At 41.6% G+C, this 23,619-nt stretch overlaps 1 protein-coding gene across 1 annotated transcript in view; it reads right to left on the bottom strand.

Moving 5' to 3' along the window:
- Positions 1–15,427, bottom strand: part of LIFR (LIF receptor subunit alpha) — a 51,020-nt gene extending 35,593 nt beyond the window's left edge. The window contains exons 1-4 of the mRNA XM_008692620.2: positions 15,272–15,427; positions 13,341–13,455; positions 10,533–10,672; positions 4,653–4,816 (exon numbers count right to left, since the gene is read on the bottom strand). Coding sequence (XP_008690842.2) covers positions 4,653–4,816; positions 10,533–10,672; positions 13,341–13,455; positions 15,272–15,413 — 561 coding nt within the window. The 5' untranslated portion in view covers positions 15,414–15,427. The remainder of the gene's footprint in view (positions 1–4,652; positions 4,817–10,532; positions 10,673–13,340; positions 13,456–15,271) is intronic.
- Positions 15,428–23,619: the final 8,192 nt, after the last annotated feature.

The raw sequence follows: 23,619 nt of genomic DNA, 5'->3' as shown, positions 1-23,619 counted from the left end.
CCTCTTACCTTCTGAAATGTCTCTAAAGCAAAAGTACACAGATGATTTTTTTTTTAAAGGCACAGATGCACAAAGGCAAAAAACAGAAGAAACAAGACCAATGAAATTCTAAATACTGGAGAGCTGACGGATAACAGTAATGGACTCAGAAGATCTGAGAAAGCTGAATCTTAAGCCTCCGATGGAAAAGGCAGAAACAACCTGATTTCTATCATGGAAATGCCAAAGGGCTCCAGAAGGGGCTGTACCAGGCTCCCCTGGAAATCCACGGTGAAGGTGAGGTGCAGAAGACTGCTTCAAAGTTGTCTGAAGAGATGTTAGGTACCCATATATCCCGCCCACATTCTGTGCTACCAAAAGACTACCCTTCTTCATTTTGGCAGAATGGAGATTTATGATCTGGAAAAGTAAGACAGAACACCTCTGGAATGAAGAACCTCAGAAAGAGCAGAAAATGGGGAATACTGTACCAAATACAAGGGATTGCTAACCTATGCACTATGAAGGCTGGGGTGCTCCTGCCTTTTCCTCCTACTCAGCCCCCAGGATAACTGATGGCAGAGTCGCTACTTACCAGGTAGGGATCTAAATCAACTTTTCTGGGGCATATGAACAGGTCAAGATCAAAATCTAAAAAAACAATATTAAGATTCTGCCAACTAGATAGCCCAACCTAATCACTTATAATGAAGTCCCAGGCAAAAGTCCCTGGACGGCAAACAAAAGTTCCAATCAGATTTTTAAAAAAATTTTAAGAGCCACTCACATATGAGCAGCAACCAGGATGACCAGAAACTGGAGAAAAAGTTCTAATATGAGAGTCAAAGATCAAAATAAGAAAAACAACTTGAAGAAACAGACTACACAGAAAGAACAAAAAATTAAATAACTGATATCCTCAGAATGAGATATTGCATCCATAAAACAAACAAAAAGAACAGACAAAAGGGATCTCTTGTACATTAAAAAAAACCTATTAATAGAAATTCAATAGCAGGAATGCAAGATAAAGTTTAAGAAAAACTGTTCAGAAAACAGAGCAAAATAAAATCACAGATGGAAAGGAGAAACAATTAAGAACAGTAGAGAACCAGTCTAGAAGGTCCAATTTCTGAAGAACAGTATTTCTAAGGAAAAAAAATAGGAGAAAACAGATATGAAGAAATTAAAGCCATAAGACATAAAATAAGAAAATTTCCCAAGCTGATGGACATGTGTTTTCAGACTGAAAGGGGCCCAATGACTGTCTAGTACAACAAAGGAAGAGAGATCCACAAGAAGAAACAAATGGAACAATGTCTTCCAAATCTTGAGAAAATCCCCCAACCTACAATTCTATACCCAGCTAAAGTAGCAATCATGAATGAGTGCAAAACAGACATTTGTAGAAATGTCATGTCTTAATGTACACTCCCATCAGAAGTGTATGAAAGTTCCAATTGTTCAGTATCTTCTCAATATTGGAATTGACAGTCTTTTAAATTTTGTTAGCAACCAATTTAAATTAAAAAAACAAAGTATATCTGCAAGCTACCATTATAGATAGCAGAGAGTATTTATAATAAATAGCAAACACCTACTAGAATATACGCTCCCAACAAAATGAGGAAATAAGAGGAAGAATTCAGGAAAAAGAGGATCCATCACAAGAAAAAGGTAAAAGAAGTCCCCTGGATGATGATAGAGACCTCTTGGACCACAGCTTCCTAAGAAATGTGCCAAAAAAACACACAGGTTTGTCCTAAAAGGGTTACGGGTATACCCAGGTATTAAGCTTTTCAAACCTAGGGTTGGCTGGTAGGAATGGAGACTGCTGGAGTTCCTGAGAAACCTATGGCCACAAAGAGTTCTCAGGTGTTTACTATACTCCTGCTATAAGAACATTGCACCTATGTGAACCCTATGTAAGCAGGGTTGAGAAGTAAGTCAAAAGGCCTCAGAGAGAGCTATTCACAAACATATAGCTGATAAAGAACTAGTGTGTTTGAACATTTCAACAGGAGATTCATACAACTTGGAGATAATTTAGGATTGAATTAATGGGGCACAAAAATAAAACTAAAAATATAATACAAGAAGCTGTACCCTAAAAAGGAAAATAATAGTATATACTACTCGGTTTAGCTGTGGATAGTGTTTTATATAATCATAATACAATGAATGCCACTCTACCAAAAATTATCACAGAATGATATAACAGTACTAGAAAAAGATGGGAAATGTTAAGAGAGAGAGAGAGCAAGCACACAAGCATGCAAGTGTGTGCGCCCAGGCCGGGAGGTGACAAGACTAAATTCTCATCTCCCACTGTTACAATAAAACGTTGCTCAAAACTGAAAAGAAAAATTAAGGAAGAGCAACACGTGCATGCTATCTGGACAATGGAAATACATAATAAAAGAATCAGCTAAAAGAACTGAAATTTGTTGTTCACGTGGAGAGCAGAATGGGAGGGGCCGAGGGTGCTGCAGAGCTCCCAGGTGTCATTCCCATCCTGTCCTCGCAGCACCAGCTTCCAGGCCTGTATGTGAGGCCACAGGCAGAAACTGTCAAGTTCTAACTGAAACCCCAATGTACAGTATACTTGATTCTTACACAATCACAAAATAACAGCAAAATGACAGGTTAGAAGCAACTCTGCCTTAAATAATGATATTAATAACACAGAATTACAAACAGAAAGGTCACATTTTACTATAGACCTGCATCACTCGCCCTTTCAATCTCACTTCTTAAAAGTTCATTTGTTCTGTTTTTCTGGCCTCTTGCTCTATTTCCCATGCAAAGATTTTTCTTCAAAGATCAGATCCCCAAAGTAGTGCTTTGCCACGGCCATCACGTGATGCACCTTGTGGCCGTGAGTTGCAGGACCTTAAAAACAGTGATCCTTTCCATTCCTATATGTTTGGTTTTTTTTAAAGATTTTATTTATTTATTTGACACAGAAAGAGAGACAGCCAGCAAGAGAGGGAACACAAGCAGGCAGAGTGGGAGAGGAAGAAGTAGGCTTCCAGCGGGGCAGGGAGCCTGATGCGGGGCTCAACCTGAGCCGAAGGCAGACGCTTCACGACTGAGCCACCGAGGCGCCCCCATTCCTTTATGCTTGATTCCACTTACACTTCAGAAGAGTAGCCCTCTTACTCTAGCATCCCTGAGGTAGCCCCAAAGGAAGTAATGACAACTCGTAGTTGTTTAGCAGCTTTATAGATACTGTTATCATTTATTAAAGTAAATATCTGGCATCACTTCACCAATGAGAACAAGGAGGTTTGGGGAAGTTACCTGAAGCCACTAAGTGGTAACCCACCCAGCACAAAATGTCAGCCATCATAAAAAGCTACATGGTACAATTTTAGAGAAGCAATAGTTTTAAGACAACAATGGTAGAGCTGAGTCAAAGCTACTTGCAAATTAGGTTGCAGGAGAAAACTGCCATTAAAATTCCAGAAAAGGGAGAGCATTTTAGGCTGAGGTCGTTAGGATGGGCTTTAAAATACGGGGTAGGATTTGACTCAGGTCTTGAAGTGCATGTTTGATTTGCACAAGTGCAAAGGAAGGGAAGGCATCTTATAATAATAATAATCTTAAAAATAAATAGATCTATTTTGTAACAGAAATTGCAGTGGTTAAGAAAGAGCACAGACTCTGTAACTCTGAGTCCTGGCTCCACCACTTCATGTCTTCCTGTGTCTCTGGAGCTTCATCTATTAAGTGGGGATGATGCTCAGAGTGCCTCCCTCACCAGTCTGTGGTGAGGATGCAAAGAGCGACCATACACGGAGCTTTTAGGGCGCTGTCGGCAACGCGGAAGCGCGGCACGCACACTGCTACAGTTAGGCTGCCACTACTTTAGGAATGCCACACACAGAGTGTCAGAAAGGAAAACCAAGACAACTATGAAATACAGAGTAATCCTCTTCTTTATCTTTATGATCTATCTTATCTATGCACTTAGGCAAATCATTGTAAAATCTTAAGATAGTCTTCTAATTCTTAAATCTATGAGTAAGCATATTTCAAATTCATTAAGGAAGAGTGAAAAGACAAAAGAGGGAATTCCCACATACCCGCTGTCAAAACGTTTCACTACTATTCCTCATCCTCCTTTAGGTTAATAGGAAACTAGAGACAGATCATAAGGAAACTATTCATCAACAAAGTTTAAAAAAATAAGAGGAAAAAAGCATGTACTATTAAATGTAAGAACGTTAATTCAGATTCAGATAAATTCAAACTTAGAAGCTTATACAAAATTTCTCAACAATTACTGTTTATAGTATTAGACAAAACTAAAAATAATAAATTACATGTATTCATATATTTCACTTATGTAAAAACATGCACATACAAAAAGCTGGACAGAAACACAAAAATAACATTTACTGTGGTCAAGTGGTGTGGAATCATGGATTAATCCTCCCTTAATTTCCTAAATTTACTATAATTAGTAAGTTATACATTATTTTAAGTTATACATTATTTTAGTAAGTGATTTGAGTAATAGCAAATAGTTTATAATGAACCCTGAAAGGACAGCTAATCTACTTCTTTAACTATGTGAAAGTTCACTGACATCACCTTAAAATTTTTTTTTTAATTACTTCGTTTCTTTAATGTCACAGGAAAAAAAATCTATTTTGGTTCAAACTTACTAATTTTACGATTTCCATATTTTCTTTACGTAGAATTTTAATTTCCCAGATGACATTTAAGTGATGTAGAAAAACAGAACCCCTGTCATTCCACTTTAGGTGTAATGTGGAAGTTGAGAAATCAGCAGACAGATTCAAGATCTCTGGAGTGTCTGGAATTAAGGCTTGAAGAAAAGAAAACAGACATGACTTAGTAAAATAATGATTTTCATATTGTAATTCCATTAATCAATTACTTTAAAACTCTATTCCTTCTTGACCAAAAAATAATCAAGAATTAAAAGCAAACTCTCGGGGCGCCTGGGGGGCTCAGTCGGTACAGCATCCACCTCTTGATTTTGGCTCAGGCTGTGATTGCAGGGTCATGAGATGGAGACCCTTGTCCAGCTCCACGCTGGGCATGGAGCCTGCTTAAGATTCTCTGCCTCCCTCCATCCCTCCCCCTGCCTTGTACACACTCTCTCTCGAGAAAAAAAAAAAAAAAAAGAAAGAAAAGAAAATTCTCAAAGTGACTACTGAAAAAAGAGAATATATGTATTTATTTGCATAAGCAGCTCCCAATGATTCATCCCTCAAATCTGAGAAAATTATTACCAAATCCTAATATGTCTTCTAATACAAATAGCCACTGGGTTCCCACAAAACTCTAGTGTCATCAGTCTGGAATCTGTAAGGATTCCAACATCAGAGAGAAGTAAAGGAGCTTCCTCAGTATGACTGTAGGTCAGGCCTAAGAAAATGATGGAATATGGAAAGCTTGCTCTGGTAGAGCTTCTCACCTGTTTTCTCTGCACCCTTCCCACTCACCTGGCAGTGTCAGAGCCCCTGATGCTGGCACAAGTCACCATTTGGGGATGCCATGAACCATTACTGGTATATATCTGTAAACAGCAGCAAGACCACAGGAATGACCAAGGCATTGAGTGAGGGAGCCAACAGGGTACTGTGCAGATGTGGGAAGTACTCAGCAGGATAAGAAGGCCTTCAGAAAAGCTAGGTGAGCTGTGGCCTGCAGGGTGCTGAGAGAGATAAGGTGATTAAGTGGAAGACCACTGCGGAAGGCTGACCAGAGTAGCAAGGATACGGATCATGATGCATCATCACGTGCATGAGGGATATGGAAAAGGAAAAACTCTAATGGGCGTTTCAAAGAAGTGACTGGATCAAAGAAATGAAGGATTAGTATAATAAGAAAGGGAAACATCTAAGATTACCTCAAGTTTCTAGCGTAGAAAGCAGGCAAAAAGAATCACGGACATTGTGAGGAAATGTGAGAGATAGGCTGTCGATGACCAAGCGTCAGGGGAGGGACGGAGGATCGGTGGAGGGGACTGCTGACCGCGAGTGAGAACAGGGCCCATCAGCACCATGGACACAGATTCGAGGAACTCACTGAGTGTAGCTGAACAGACTTGAACACATGATTCAAAACAGCCAAAGCTTGTTTGACAGCTGAGAGCTACCAAGAGACAGTCACACCTTCAAGGAACCAGAGAACCCCAGCAAGAATGCTGAGAGGCAGAAGGAAACCAGAGAAGATCCAGCAGCACTGAGAGTAAAATAAATAGGTTGTCATTTAGGCCCAAATCAAAGAGAGTTCACAGAGGAAAAGTGAGGAAAGACCATCAGCATTGGGGAGGGTCCTGTCATTGGTGAGAAAGAAGTCTGGGAGGGCAGAGGGCTCTGAAGCTGCAATACAGAAGGTAAAGGAAAAAAACATGCTCAAGGATATAGTAGCTCACAGGGAGAAAATGGTAAATTATAAAAATTAAAAAGGCAGAAAAAAAGCAAAGTATTCTTTAAAATCTTCAAGTCTCTACTTAAAAGGGATGAGTAAATTACTCAAATAGCTTGGATCAATGAAAAACACATAAGGTATGAGCCTGTCCCGCTGTATGAAACGTGGCTTCCTGGTGTGAAGGGCAGACAATGTGGGGACTGTCTTACATGTTCTCGCTTCCAATCACAGTAAGTGAAGTTAAGACAACTCCAGAGACACATACATGCTCTTGGGCCATCCCTATCCTAGCACTGCCCCATGAAGCACAAGGGCTGGTTAAAGCAGTCACAGCAAGCCCAGGACTGCAGGACTTTACAGAGGTAGGGGAGCTGAGTGTGCTAAGTAACAAAAAATGGCAGAGCAAACCAATATAAATTAGTCTTGGAAATTAAAAATAAGTTCTTAATAAACTGAACTAAAATGTGCTGACCATTTTAGTGCTCTATGCTGGATCTGTGTAAAATATTTACGGCTGTACAGGAAATAGTCCCTGTGGCTTCAAAACCTAAACACTACACAGCAAAGTCAGTGGTTCCACAGCTACCTAAGGACAGTGGAGGATGCTTTCTAGGACAAGTTTTAAGTAGGAGCTGCTTTTAAAACAGAAGGAGCCACTATATCATATACCTGAAACTCATGTAACAAATACTGTATGTTAACAAATTGGAATTAAAATAAAAACTTAAAAAACAAAAAAAAACAAAAACGGAGCAAAGGAGGAGCAAGAAATTGCTTTAGTATCCGGAGAGGGAAAGTTCCAGGTGCCAGTGTGATCACAGAGCAGAGGCTTCTAAGAACATTGTTCTTTCAAATGCTTCAGGCTGTCATGATATAGTAACTTAAAAATTATGAAAGATGGGAGCATTTACACGAAGGCAATATTCATCTATTAAAATACTCCCTCCCTCTCTGGAAAGTACACGTAATTTACATTTTACCTAAATAGAAGTGGGCTATTCTTCAAAACACAAGTCATAGCCAGTATTTCAAGCTAAAAGACAGTAACCACAATTATGCAAATGAGAGGATTAAACACACATGCGCGCACACGCGCACACACACACACACACACACTTTTTCACTACTTCATAGTACACTTCCTCACAGTAAAATGGGAAGTTTCCCTAAGATCCCACAAACTATTATCTGCATTTCTTTACAGCTAAAATAGACACTTGAGGACAATATTAACTTGCTTTCCAGAAGACAGGAACTTTTCAGCTGGGAAATAAATTTAATCACTTGTGTTTATTTTTTAAAGCTAGTACGTCTTTACCCATAACCTCCATGCTCTTTTTCGCTTAAACATCAGGAGATGGGAGCTTTCCCAGCTCATTCATAGGATCCACATTATTTATTCTGCCTCGGCCAGATCCATATTTTCAGGTTATTTTAAGAAACTTAGACACTAGAAGTCTTATAAAGACTTATTTTTGTGTTCGCCCTTGTCAACTAGAAGCGTATTATGTATGTGTGTATATATTAAATGCCTGGTTTGCTTTATATGTATGGTGTTGGAGAAATCTTGATTCTTCATACTTTTATTCAGTAGCAAATTGCCAAAGAACTCAGATCCTCTAATGCACAGGTACACTACCATTTCATAGCTTCTCCCAAACACAGTAGGGACTCAAAGAACTGCTAATGCATCCAACCGCCCTTTTATTTTCCTCTAGTTTGCTTTTCAATTTTCTTAACAGTATTATCATAGTAGTAATAGTAATATCTTATTACTGGGATACTGTTAACCTAATAGTCTAATCATAATCAGACTCAGTATTATTAAAACTGCTATCAACAAATTACATGGTATGTAAACACAATGGACTATTCACCTAGTAAGTCATCTAGAGTCTGTCTTGATTCGCCCCTCTAGTTCTTTCCATTGACCACTATCATCTTCAAGTAGCTTCCCAGGCAGCACCTTCTCCTTAACTATTGAAAAATCAGGCAACACCAACTGGCTCTCTGACAGAGTCCTAAGGAATTTTTTTATAAATCTGGAATAAAATTAAGTTAGATTCCTTATACTTTACTACACAATAATTCCAGATGGTAAAATATTCAAATCAAGCATGATAACAAAACCAAAAGCTCAAAAAAAGGAAAAAAAAGAAAAAGTGAACGATTCTATTTATATAAAAATGAAAACCATGAAGTTTAAATTCTAAACTTGGAAAATTATCTGTAGCAAATATGATAGAATTAATAACCATAATATAGAGAGCTCTTGTGAACCGATGAGGGAAAAGATGAGCTTCAACACAAGAGAAAATTGAGAAAGGATACAGACAGTTCAGAAAAGAACAAAAATGATCATTTTTTAAAAAATAATCACAGAAATGCAAAAACAAAGTGCTACAACTGGGGGGCCATGAGATTGAAATGGCAAAACTAAGAGAAATGGACAATACCCAGTCCTGGCAAGAAGTAAAGAACAGGGAGCCCCTCTAATAGGATGTTTATGGAAATGCAAAGAGACTCAAAAGCTTCAGAAAACTATTGGCGATGGATATCAAAAGTCCTAACAAGGGGATTATCTTTAATGCAGCATTCCCAATTTTAGGAATTTAGCCTAAGGAAATCATCACACAAATTAGAAACACACATGTGCAAAACATGCTCATTAAAGCATTGGTTGTAATACTGAAAAACCAGAAATAAAAATCTCAATGTTAATAATCGATCACTTAACATAATTACGGTACCTCCATTCTATGGAATACTATGCAGCCTATAAAAATAATACAGATTTAGATAACAAATGGAAAAATCTATGTCTTCTGTTAGGTTATAAAGTAATATGAACCTTACTGTTTATATGTATATACATAGCGAATATATTTAAGTGTTAACAGTATTTCTCTGTGGGTACTGAAATCATGGCTGATCTGTACAAAAACATTCTCACATGGATCTCACATTCAGCTGCAGAAAGAAAATAACAAACATGGCTCTTCTCTCTTTATCTTGAAAGGCAGTGAGACAGAGGTGAAGTTCCTGGAAAGCTCGCTTTGTTTTTATCCTTTCACAATCTGTTCTATCTCAGACACAGACCACTCCAAACAGGCATCTTATCCATGAAATTGGACAGGTCACCCAGTTAATTATATTTTCCGCCTTGTTTCAAAGTAAGTCATCCTTATAAGACTCATTATAATATCATTATGATGCCATGCCATAACAGTTGTCAGAAGCAAACAAACCCGCCTCTCCCACCATTAAGAGTCAAGGCTCCTAGGGTTTCTAAGGTCTCGCTGTGTAGCAAAATTTCCATCTCCATCAGCCTGGGTCTATTTCATGACTCCACTCAGCCTGTAACCTAGGTTGTAGGCATTTAATCAACACCTCTGTAAAAGATGCTTGCCACATGCAAGGCAGTGGGCTAGGTGCTAGGTGTAGAAGAGAAACTCCCTGCCCTACGGAACCTATTTTCTTGCGAAAGCAACACACAGTAAGTGCCTTATCACATAATATATTAGTAATGCAACCATGAGAAATGCCACGAAGGAGAAATACACATGGCCTTTGGGAATGTTTAAAAAGGAACTGGTATGCTCAAAGAGCACTTCCTAGAGCAGGGGACACCTGAGAAATTCTGAAAGGTATGCAGGAATCAATGAGGCAAAGAAGGGACAAGAAAAGTATCCAAATATGCAAAGGATCGTGAACTCTGTGACATGTACTCTGATTGACCAGACGACAGTCTGCTTCCTTCCCCATCTTGGCTGTGTTCTATAAGCCACAGTATGGTTGCTGGGGAAATGCAAGCATTAGCCTAACAACGGAAATTCAAAAGAAGAGTAAATTTCTGCCAATTATAAAGCACTGCAATACTAAGCACAAAGGCACTGTGCTGAGTTACTGTTTTCTTTTTTTCTGAAGATTTTATTTATTTATTTGAGAGAGAGTGAAAACAAGAGAGAGCACAGAGGGAGAGGGAGAAGCAGACTCGCCACCAAGCGGAGAGCCCGACATGGGCTCGATCCCGGGACACTGAGAGTATGACCTGAGCTGAAGGCAGATGCTTAACCGACTGAGCCACCCAGGAGCCCCTGGGCTAAGTTATTTTCAAATCAATTTTCTTTTCAAATACTTACAAACATTTTTTTCATTTAATGTGAATTTACTTATAAGATTTCCAAAATCATATAGACGGTTTATCGTTATTTCATGATCACCAGGTAAAAGAGCAGGGATTTTAGTATTTGTTTTCTCTGATTGATAGCAAGAATAAGACCTGCAATAGAAAAAAAATCAAATTTTAATTAGCGGATAAAGTTAATCGTGCAATTGTCACAAAAATATGATTAACACAAAATGCACTAGAAAATACTTTGTTCTTTCGTACAAAAACATGATAGGTTATACTGCATCTAAAGACTGAAAAACGAGAGGTTAATGGTAAGTGCATCAATGTGGAGGATGCATAACCAGACTGTACCAGAAAGTCTCGTGATAAGCAGAAATGATTATTTCAAGAAACTCAGGACTTTAGCATACCCTTCAAACTCCCACCAACCTTCCCTCTGCAGCCTTACCTGGCGCCACACACGCCCGCCCCGCATCAGCCCTGCACGTCTATACAAGACCATCATTCCGTCTCAGGCTGAGACGGCGCTCCACAGATACTGAGGACAGGAATGAAACTGGCTGCTTGTGGTCCCTCAAACACACCCTCAATCTGCTGTTCCTCTGTTTTCAAACACACCCTCAATCTGTCTGCTGCTCCTCTGTTTTGGCTCGAGGGTTCAATGTCAACAACACTTTCTCTTCCGCTTTCAAACTCTTCCAGTTCCCCACCCATTATCTCTTTGACTAAAGTCGGTTTTTTCCCCTTGGTTCCACAGCTCTTTCAACCTTCACAGAGCACATTTACATTCTTTTTATTGTTTTTCACATACATTTCTAACTCCCCATGCAAATATGAGCTCAAGCAAAGGGACTCTGCAGCGCCTCGTGCGACCCTGCCCAGCACCCCACGCAGACCCTCTTTCTGTTCTTTACTCAGGACTCCAATTTGACCAGGTCGGCTCGCCTCCTGTCACCCTCACTGGGGGAGGCTTCCTTAGGTGCCAGTAACACAAAAACACTTGCATTTGCTAAATCATGCTATGTCCTAAGTTCATGCCACTGAACCCATATTTTTTGAGGCTGGAATGTCCTTCTGTCCTTTTTCTGAGAAACTGGGTCTTCACACTACACAATTTCGTCTCTGACAGCCTCTGGAGCCCCACACTCCTCAGTCAATGCTCCCTCAGCCCTTCACATATAATTCCGTCGGCACTTAACCCACAGTGATTTGTTTCTTGGGAACTCCTGGAGAGCCAGAACAACTTCCTCTCTGTGTGGCCTGAGGTAGTCACTCAGGCGATTTACCACAACTTTCAGGTTATCCCCTTCTGGATTCACAGCAGGACTGTACTTCCTGCTCCTCTGGAGCGAGGCAGGCAATGGGACTTTATTTGCAGAGAAATGTGAGTGAAAGTCACAACTATCCCTTCCAGAAGGAAGCTCTGGAAGCCAGCATAGGCTGTGCCCCCTCTCCTTCTCCTGTCTTCATGCACTGGAGGGTGAGGAGCCCCTAGACTTGGGGCCCCGAGGAGAGACTGGGGACAGAGATACCAGCTGACCCAAGAGGGACACAGAACACAAGCAGGAAACAATCCTTTATTTTCACGGCAGAGAATGAGGAAATAAGATTTTAGGGCTGTTTCTGCAGCACAACCAAGCTCCTCCTGGTTAACAAATTACCACAAAGCTTACACTAAGTGTAATAAACTTAGTCGCTCAATAAACTACACCAGGGGTGCCTGGGTGGCACAGCGGTTAAGCGTCTGCCTTCGGCTCAGGGCGTGATCCCGGCGTTATGGGATCGAGCCCCACATCAGGCTCCTCTGCTATGAGCCTGCTTCTTCCTCTCCCACTCCCCCTGCTTGTGTTCCCTCTCTCGCTGGCTGTCTCTATCTCTGTCAAATAAATAAATAAAATCTTAAAAAAAAAAAAAAACTACACCAAAGGGGGAAAAAACACCTGAGTAAAGTTTAAATGTGCACTTATGTCGATTTACATGAGGGCCACCCAATGGCAAAATGAGACTTGGAGCTGCTGTGCTGAACGACTCTGGTATTGCTGAACCCCTCAGAACCCTGCTGGAATCGGGGGAAAGGAAGAGAACGCTCAGTTTGCAGACAGCCCCAAGGCCTTACCTCTAGGCTTTGGAGCTCGTAAGGTGGGGTGACAGAACCTGTCACTGGCCTCCTAAAGTCCATTCCCCCCTTCCCTTAATAACATTAACTCAAGGTTTATGCAGGCACATTGCCCTGCCTCTTATGCAAATAGACTCCATCACTTGACTAAATTCTGCCAATGAGATGCAAGCAGAGGTGTTGTGTGGGACTTCTCAGAGGTCTCCTTAAAGAAAAGCATCCTTTTCCTCACTGCTTCCTGGAATGCAGACACGACAGCCACTCTTCAAGCATCCTTGAACCATGAGATCACACGCTGAAGCTGGCACAGCAGCATGACAGAGAGGAACCTGGGTCTCTCATCAACGACCGTGCCAGCCTTGAACTGCCTACTCCAGACTGACGTTTTCTGTTAGGCAGAGTCAAAACTTGAACCCAACTCATCTAGACAGACCAGTAAAACTTCCCTATAGTAGATCAGAATCCACAGCCTAGGAAAGGGGTGTTCTATACTTAATATTCATGTAACACAAGAATCAAAGTTTTGGCCAGGAGAAGGGTTGTTTCTACCTTGATTGAAATAAGATTCAGATATTTTTAGGAAACAGAGAGCTAAGATTTACAATTTCATTAAAAAAAATTTCTAGAATAAAATCTCTATGCTCTACTATTAAAGACCTTTAGGTTATAGCTATTCATTAACCAAAGTATTTTTATTACCTGTTTTCGATGCAAATTTCATAAACAGTACCATGGCCTGCTCCAGAGGGTGCTCTCCAAGAACAGTCCCACACTTGCAAATTGTTAGTTATACACTTCAAATCACGAGGCGCCCCTGGAGGAGAAACACACACAGAACATGCTTAATAATTTAACTGCACCAGAGAAGGCCAACGTATCAAACCATCTTTAGTCATGAGTATGAGCAGATATGTCCACGCAGGATCCATGTTCTTTGTGCAGGGATGAGCCTACAGTCACAGAAGGGACTGGTTTTCTATTTCTTTTTGTAGCTGTAGACCAAAAAATGAGAGGAAACCAATGGAAGTGGGCCAAAAACTAGACCCCTTTGGGACTGAGCCTCCATCAAAGTCCCACCTTCAGCCACTAAGATAAATGGAGGGAGTCAAGGATGAGACCCAAAGAGGGCCTAGAAGAATTTTATCTCCAACAGCCCCATTTGCCCCCATTCCTCCCCCCAAATAAAGTAACTCCAAGTAAAAATTACGTGTTTCCCATGCCCACAAACACAGCTTCTAAGCACTCCTAGCCACTGCTGCCCCACTGCCTGTTATGAGACTGCCACCTACACAGAAACCCCATGGCCAATCTTTACATTTTTGTGAAGCAGGAGTGCCTAGGTGGCTCAGTCAGCTAAGAGTCTGCCTTCAGCTTGGCTCAGGGGTCCTGGGATCTAGCCCTATGTTGGGCTCTCTGCTCAGGAGGGTGTCTGCTTCTCTCTCTCCCTCTGTCTGCTCCCTCCCCTTGCTGTTGTCTTTCACTCTCTCTCAAATAAAATCTTCAAAAAATGTTTTACGAAGCATATTATGTTTAGATAGTAATGAACTCACACAAGTCTCTGAAAAATATGTCTTTTGCGTAGGCTGAAACAACTGAAAAGTAACAACTCAGAAGACTATAATCCTAATAGTATTTATTCATACCTATAAAAGAATACTAGGTCATGGAATACATTCGCACTAGACAATAAAAAGCTGTCATGCTAAAAAGAGAATGAAAGGAAAGGAGGAGGGGGAGAAGAGGGAGAACAAAAGGCAAAAGGAAGGAGGAGAGGGAAGGAGGGAGGAAATAGAGCAGTTAGAATGTAAAAAAGGTTATTCCATCTCAGACTCTCTCTATAAATGTCTTTGAAAAGGTTTTTTTAAATTTTTACACAACTGACATGACATTTACGGTAGCAATAAACTACAAAGTTACTTATATGTGACAAAACAAAAACATCGGAAGCACTCACATTAGTAATCATCAGTAACCATACTCAAGTTATTTAACAGTGATCTCGGGGAAAAGAGGAGCTCTGTTTCATCATGGAAATAATATAAAAACTAAACTCAGGGGCAGAAGGATGATAATGTTCTTTACAGAAATAAGCTAGGTAATAACATCTACACAAATATTCTTAATATATAAAGAAGATGAACACGACATATTATTAAAGAAAGAGATTTAGATTTCATTTATATGACATTGGGAAAAGCAAAATTATAACAGAAACTAGGCCCGTGCTGGCTTGAGATAGGGAGGAGAGGAGCTGAGTACAGAGGAGCATGGAGAATTTTCTGGAATGGGGAGTGTTCTGTATCTTGATTGTGTTGATGGTCACATGACTGTACACACTTGTCAAAACACACAAAATTTCATCCCAGAAGGGTGAACTGTATTGTATGTAAATTATACCTTAATTTTTTTTTGGGGGGGGGAAGAATATTTAGATCTACCTTTATGGGCCTTTTTAAAAGAGACCAATAGTACATAGAAAAAAAAAGGATAACAAAGAAATGGATTTTAACCATAGAAAACCTGAAGGGGTCAATAAAGACACAAGAGCACCTCATAATCAAAATAGTAATGGCAAAAAAAGAGCAACGGCATTGCAATCAGTTCATTCTCTAAGACTCAGATGCACTTACCCCTTTTCTGGCTATTTACTTGGTTCATTAAGTACAGGAGAATAAATGTTAATAAGAGCCACTGGAAATGTGAAGTCCTCCTCATTCTTTTACTATCCACCATCCAGGATGGTCTTCTCAAACGTAAGGAAATGTCCATCATCCGTGCAAAGTAGTCAGTCCTAGACGAGGAGAAGAATTTTGAATGGTGTTCAAAGTGCTGCAAAGACACCTCTTGTACTCTGTACAGCCACGCGGAAAACGGATACTGACAAATACTGAAACATACCGTACGTTAATAACTTTGCAGACACTAGACTCAAGCTGCCCTGGCTCTAGGAGATGTGAATAATGGAATCCATTATAGCGTCAGTTTTCAAATGACAGGCTTCAAGTTCGAGATTATAACCAACACATATTTCTCAACTCTCCATTCCAGTACTACACAGTATAGAAAAGCAGTACATGAAACTGAAGTTTTGACAACTTTCAAGGATATATGGAATGACATTTTTAGTTTCAATTAATAGTCATTTATGATAAGTAATATTTTTCTTTTTCATTTACACTGTGATATAAAGTTTCTATTTCATGTAAGTTTAAATAAAGAAAAAATTAGTATAAATAATAGTATAGGAGGCTTGCAGATGTGGCAAAAAGAGTGTCCAATACACACACATGACTAAATTGTAACAAACACTACAACAACTGAAATGGGAAAGTGACCGCTGGTAGACAAGAGATGTCCACACATGTAGGCGAGCAGGGACTGAAGCCAGGGTGCCTTGGGGAGGGACTGCAATGCAGGCAGGCGCTGTTCAGCCTAAGACCTCCCTGAGATACTTGTCAGCAGATGACCAGAAACAGCCTACCAAGGCCAGGTCCCCATCCAGGCGCTGGAGGTGCGCACGGAACCAAAGTCCCAGCCCTCAAGGAGCCTGGAATCTTGTTGGGAGATACATATGCATAAACTACTAAGAAATTTAAGATCTTGATATGTGCTTTAAAAACCAGGATAAGTCGATGTGTGTGAGTATGAGTGAATGAAAGTGTTACTGACTAATGAGAAGATGGCGAGGAGGAAAGAGGAGCAGCAGCAAATACAAAGACCCTAAGAAAGGACATGCTTACTGGGTTCAAACGTCAGGAGGAGGAGCCTAGCCCAGAGGAAGGGGGCTGGTCAGGCCACAGGAGGCCTCCAGGCCGTGGAAAGGATTCAGAGTTTAACACGGTTGAGAGAAGAATCCACTGTTGTGTTTTAATCAGGGGGGATCCATGATCTGATCTGCACTTCGGGAAGATTTTGGGAGCTGCTACATGGACGGTGGCCTCCAGGGGAATAAAGTGAGGTAGAGAAACCAGAGGCCAGGTGAGACTACCAGTGGTGAGGACAAGGGTTCTGAGAGCAGAGGAGGAAGAGATGGTCAGATTCTGGATCTGCTCTAGAGATGGAGGGTCTTCCCAATGCACTAGAGGCAGGACAGTGTGGTGATTTAATTAAGAACATGGACTGGACATTTGGGTTCTTTCCATATTTTGGCTACTGTGGGCATTGCTGCTATAAACACTGGGGTATGTGTGCCCCTTCAAATTACTATTTTTGTATCATTTGGATAAATACCTAGTAGTGCTGTTGCTGGGTCATAGGTTACTTCTATTTTTAGCTTTTTAAGGAACCTCCATACTGTTTTCCAAAGTGGCTGCGCCAGTTTGCATTTCCACCACCATGTGGATGGAGCTAGTGTATTATGTTAAGCAAAATAAGTCAGGCAGAGAAACACAAATACCACATGATTTCACTCATATGTGGAATTTAAAAAACAAAACAGATGAATACAGAGTAAGAAAAGGAAAAATAAAGTAAGATAAAAACAGAGAGGGAGGCAAACCATAAGAGACTCTTAACTATAGGGAACAAACTGAGGGTTGCTGGAGGGGAGGTGGGTAAGGGGATGGGGTAAATGGTGATGGGCATTAAAGTGGGCACTTGTTAGAATGAGCACTGGTGTTATATGCAACTGATGCACCACTAAATTCTACCCCTGAAACCAATAATATGTTAACTAACTTGAATTTAAATAAAATCTAAAACAAAACAAAAATGGACTGGGGCTGAATCCTAGCTTTGCTACTCATTGTGTGGCCTTAACCTCCCTGTGCCTCAATTTCTTCATCTGTAAAGTAGGGATGATAACTATATTTTCCATAAGTTGTAAAGATTAAAAGAGTAAATACGTGTAAAGCACTTAGCAGAGTGCCACACATTTAGTAAGTGGTGTAAGTGTATTTAGTGTGCCGTGTGAGATATAGGGAGAGGAGAGGAAGCAAAGATGGCTATAGATTTGGTGGAAACACAACAATGGATGGGTGGTGGTGCCATTTAAATCCTCTCTGGGTACATAAAGAGGGAGGCAGGGATTTACTGTTTATAGGCTGTTTATAGATGGTCTGTTTATACAACCTCAATCTTGACATGTTCCTACTTCCGAAACAGAGGCATTCCCTACAGAATGTAAAAGAACTGCCCAGGAAATGAGAGCAGCTAACAAAGACACAGGTGTCCAAGAGGGAAGGCTTCCACATCTGACACTGAGGGCTTGCTCAGAGTAACGATGTTCCCATTCACTCTCGCTGAATGAGGCCCGCCAGCTGACAAGTCCTCCCAACGCACTGAGAACTCCTTGTCAGACTTAATAGTGCCTCGTTTTTATACTGGAACAGACAACCAAGGATCATAAAACATAAGTGAAGCCTAAAACAATAAAAAGAAATTCAGAATAAACAGGATTCCCTAGAAGGAAAATAAAAATTGCTCCCAGAGAGAAGAGGGATAATGCAGAAAAGAGGAAAAGCAAAAAACAGAAAACTACCTGTAAATAGTATTCTCAGAGTGAATATGGCATAGCCATAAAGACTAGAAGAGGATGGGGCACCTGGGGGGCTCAGTCAGTTAAGCATCTGCCTTCAGCTAGGGTCATGACCCCAGGGTCCTGGGATGCAGCCCCGAGTCAGGCTCCCTACTTAGCAGAGAGCCCATTTCTCCCTCTCCCTCTGCCATTCCACCTGCTTGTGCTCTCTTTCTCTCAAGTAAATAAATAAAATCTTGGGGGGAAAAAAACTAGAAGAGGATGCAATGAAAAAGGAATAATCAGAAATAAAAATAGCTCTTACAAGTTAAATGTACTGGCTGATAGTAACAATTTTTTAAAGACAGATAAAACATTGAGCAATTTTCCAGGAAAAAAAAAAAATCAAAGACAAAAACAGAACATGGGAGAAGAGATGTAAGAACGGGGACATGACAGAGGAAAAAAGATCCAACATCTAAATAACTGGAGGCCAGAAAGATAATTCAGAAAACTCTTTTCTTAGCAATAGCAGATGGCAAGATCTCTTCTTGGCTATTGCTGAGTACTGTCAAAAACTCAGGAGACAAATCTCAAGTAGCTTACATAATTATAACCAAAACAGACACAAGGCACAGGCACACATTTCAAAAGCGTTCAACTATTTTCTGGCCGAATGACTCCCTAGTCACTTCAGTGTCCCTGAGCTTACATAGAATGAAAATGTACTCATGCAATGTCTGAAATGCCAGTTGCTAAAGTTCTAGAATTCCAAGCATGTGCAGGAACAACTGAATAAAGAAGCCCCAAATGTGACCAAACCATAACTGAAACAATCACAAACCATATTCACCGACTGGCTGAACATTATTTTGAAAACAGTCCCTCACTACAAGTTCACACTTGTTCCAGGAAAGAGATGTGTGTGTCCCATGAAGTGGCAAGACGGGTACGGAGGCTGCCGAGCTCTGGACCAGGTCCTGTGGACACAGACTCTCACCCTGGCTCCACTGCTAATGAGCAGTGTGACTGAGACAAATCACTTAAGCCCTCCCGGCCTCAGGCTCAGGAGCTGCGGACAGAGTCCAACTCTGCTCAGGGTCCACAGGAGAAACTTCCCAAAGTTAAGGTGTAATATTGCACTCCTGCTGGCAGGCCACAGGCAAGCACACAGACCAGCACAAGGTCAGAGCCAACAGCAGGTGCCGATCAAGGACACCGCTAAGGAGGTCAGAGAGTGGCAGGCCGGGGTGCGGGGTGTGCTCGGGAACAGGAAGATCAATGACAGTGTCGCCAACACCTGCTTACCTGAACACAGGCAGGATGACAAAGAAAATTCTCTTCTGTCATTAACACTTATGTAGAAAATGGTGAGCGAGTCACTTAGGCCATATGATCTTATGCTTCTAATAGATCTAACTTCTCTATGAAGCAAAAATTTCAAATGGATTCACTTGAGGCCAGAACAGTAAACGAACAGAGCTTTCTAATGTACTTTAAGGGAAAAAGGACACGTGAAACTTGTCTCTCCTCCCTTCGAATAGAAACATTGCCAGAATTTACTTTTTTCCCCATTGATGCCTTATTTCTAGAGAACACATTTTTAGAGAGGTTCCAAAATTAGGATCACTGTCACTCGCAGCAGCAGCAGAGTGCAAATGCAAATACCTGGAAGGCAAAACAGGTGAGAACTCTCCACAGGCAGGTGCAAACCAGAGCTCACCAGCGTAGCCTAGAGGGGACAGCAGTGGGCCTTGTTTTGCCAGATTTTCTCATTTTTCAAGCCAAGATAGAAACCTGGGAATTTATATGAAAAACTCAAATGCATAAATATACAGAATTAATTTGTAGCTTTTAAATATTCTAAAGGTCAAACAAAATATATGTCTTCAGACTGTTTCCCACCTGCGGGCCACCAGTCTGTATCTTATGCAATATAATTATGGTAAAGGATTAAAATATGTCAACAAACCTTTTTAAGAAAACTGATCAAGCAGAATCAATTTATAAAACTGTTGGAACGGAAAGAAAAAATAAATCTGTTCTTTGCTTGTTTTGTTTCTTTATGTTGTATCCTAACCTCAATCTTAGGATGTCAGGAAGACGGGCCAAGCCCGCATGCAGAGCTCTCTGTCCCCTCTTGTGAAAATGGAACAGCCACAAATGCACCCTGCTTTGCTTTCTCCTCAGCTCTGAACGTCCAGTTCCAGTCACCATGAGGTTTCGGTCCTTTCCGTTCAGGATAATTAGTAAAGAGAGTTCAAAGAGGAGAGTAGAGGCAGAGGAGGACCAGAAACTGTGGTCCAGATATGTTTTGTTTAGTCTGTTTTTCCTTTTTGGTGGGGTGAGAGGAGAGGGAGGTGGGGAGGGAGGGGGCAATATGGTGGAGAGTGAGTGCATTTTGCTGGTGGGACTCTCCAGTCTTGCAGCAAGGCCGGTGGGAAGGGGCCTGAGAAGCACCTGTTTGGTCAGGAAGGCAGAGGACCCAGAGCATCTTTTATCTCGAGAAACTTTTTGTCATCCCCATGAGATACTCCCTTGTCACTGACTCACAAAAGGAACTGCACACTGGAGGGAGAGAAGCCAGTTAACCACAAGGCAAGATAAACACGTCTGCGGATCACCAAACCTACAGGAGAGGAGATGCTGGAATGTTTACCCCTAGCCCGGGAGACTGAATGGAAAGTAAACAGTATCCATATTGCTGATTCATACTCTTCTTAGTGTCCCCTTCTTTACTCATTTCTATCAGGGGACAAAAACATTGTTGAAAAACTGTGACCAGCAGCTACTCTCCTAACTGCATTCCTCACCTCCATCTCCCCCACACACAAGATCTTTAGTTCCTGGAGCACTGCCTTTGAAGAAAGCTTTTCAGGAACATATACTTTGCAGTTAGGGAGATGCCACTGTATTGTAAAGTGAAGTGTGGGGATCTAAGCAGAGGGAGACATACCTATGAAAAACACAAACCTGGCCGGTTTGGGAAAGCAGACCGAGACGAGACTGTGTAGGGAGACAGTAAAGGTTTTTTCAGGAAGAGAGAAGCTTGAAGGAAGCGGTGTTTTCGGGGGATTATGAGACAACTGCAATAACAAAGACATACAAAGAATGATGGCTATATATACTCAGGTGCAAAAAAATCTAGTTCTCAAAGAGCCGACCAAGGACGCAGTACAGTGAATTTACAAAGAGTTATACCAAAGTACATCATGGAGAATAACTGTGTAAAAGAAAATCTTAAGAGATTCCAGAGAGGGGAAGGTCAGCCATACAAGGGCTCTGAAACGAGAGCAGCATGGGACTCTGGACCAGGACTCTGGAACTTGCTGCCGTGAGCCCGACAAGCCCTCCACTGTTGTGCAGGGATGGTGCCAACGCTATCTTCAAAGCAGGCTGCGGGGGCAGAGGGGACACTGGGTGTTTGGTCCCCAAACACAGTGGGGGAGTGGAGTGGGGATATCAGACTTCCTGGCACTGAAGGCTAAAGAGAACATCTCCAAAATTTCACGTGAAAATTATTTTCACACTTGAATTCTATATTCAAACTACTACTTGAGAGGATAAAATACATTTTATAAAGATATGCCAGAACTCAAAAAATATACCTTCCGCCAAAAAAGTGAGGTAGAAAACAAGAAAATGAGAAAAAAATGATCCATGAAACTGTAGCCCGGTGCCCTTGCCTCCAATCCTTACCATTTCCAAGCTGTCACATCCCTTTATGACTCCCTACATTTGCACCTATTTTCCTTCTGCCTGGAACGCCTTTCCGTACTGCTTTCTGCCCCTTCCTCTATTCACCTGGGAAACCCTGGTAGGAGGGAGGAAGAGCCCACCTGGGCCTCTGAGATCCCTTCTGGGATCCCCCAGCAGGTCAGCTGCTCCTTCTTCTGTTTCCAGGACACGTTAATTACTTCCGTATTTCAGGGCTTCCACAAACTAGGATGGGGTGGGGGGGCAGCCCTGAATCTGTCAATGAGGTTTTACCAGGACCCAGCCAAGCACATGTGTCTACGGGCTGCCAACGGCTGCTTTCACATTACAGTGCTAGGACCCAGCAGCCTCCACAGAGGCTTGCATGGCCAGCAGAGCCCAAAATACTCATGTACTACCCTGCCCCTTACAGAAAGCTGGCTGACCCCGGCTCCACAGCAGCACTTCCCAATTTTATAATTCCTCCAACAGACGGTAAGAGGATGATGCCTCCTCTCGGTTCACTGTAAGCCCCCCCACCCCCAGTCCAGCGCAGTGCCTGGCGCTGAGCAGACACACTCCAGAGCTGGCCGATGGCTAACCCAAGCTCTGCCCACACTGGAACACAAGTCAGACCTGGAGTTCCCACAAGGCACAGAAGCAAGTGAACTGGGACAGTACAGTGTACTTTAAATTTTAAAGTAAACGAAGCAACATCACTGTCCATCACTGTCAGAACCTTTAGCTCAAGGTAGTTCAGTTTCAACACCAGGCCGTGCTACATTCCTCTCAATGACCTCGTACCTTGCAAAGACAGGGTCATCGGTTACTGTGATAAAACACAGGTACCATCCACTCAAAAATCAATGTCGAAATGGAAACGAGGGTGGCAGTGTTCGATCCGTTTCCAAGAAAAAAACACTATTTTTCTTTTAAATTGTTATGCATTATTTTTCCAAACTGCCAGTACCGTGTTAGGTCATAAATACTTAAGTTGTTTGGAATTAAGAACTTCATACGAAGAATTCTTAGGCATTTCTTTTGACCTGGGGGCACCATAAAAACAATGAAACACCAAGAGCACTGTCAACCAAAAATGTGGTTAGAGGCCAACTCAACTGCCTAGGGATTCCATTATCATACTCTAATCTGAATCTGCTAGCAGGAAAATAATCCTGAAATGTAACTTTTGCTGTGTTATTAGAATAGATCTTTGTGGATTCTGCAGGATAGCATTTCCCCAAAAGAACTGCAGTTACTTCTTGGTCTGTGACTTAGTTTTTCAGGATCCTGACATTCCTCCCCTTCAGTTTGGTCATCTTCCCTCTAGAGAGGACTTCCCTGTTAACTGAAGAGCCTGTTCACTAACAACTTCGGCATGTCAAAACAAATTTGAGTACATCACTCCGGTGCTTAAAATCCTTTGAAGACTCCCCATTGCTCCAACATCAAATTCCTGGCCAGCCTGGTAGACAAAACCCTTCAAACAGTCTTCTCCACTCCACCCTGCAGTGGGCTAACTACGTCCAGCTCCCCATACTCCCCACAGGCCTCACGGTCTCCCCTCAAACCACTGCCTCTGTGGAATGTGCCCCATGATGTTCTCCACACCTCCAGCTCCTCCTATGCTCCGGGGTCCACCGGAAGCTCCACCACGCTGACCAGCGTCTGTCCACTCGCCTCTCAGCGCGCTGAGATGTCAGAGTGTGTGGCATGCCACAGCCTTCAGTAAATGCCCATAATGTCTATCACACAAACGAACCTGCTTTTGCCTTCGCTCACAAGGGTGAAACACCCTATTATTATACAAAAGAAACGACCTGAAGG

Source organism: Ursus maritimus, unplaced genomic scaffold (assembly GCF_017311325.1).
Source record: "Ursus maritimus isolate PB19 unplaced genomic scaffold, ASM1731132v1 scaffold_15, whole genome shotgun sequence".
Taxonomy (NCBI): Eukaryota; Metazoa; Chordata; class Mammalia; order Carnivora; family Ursidae; genus Ursus; species Ursus maritimus.
This window is presented reverse-complemented; position numbering and strand designations above follow the sequence as displayed.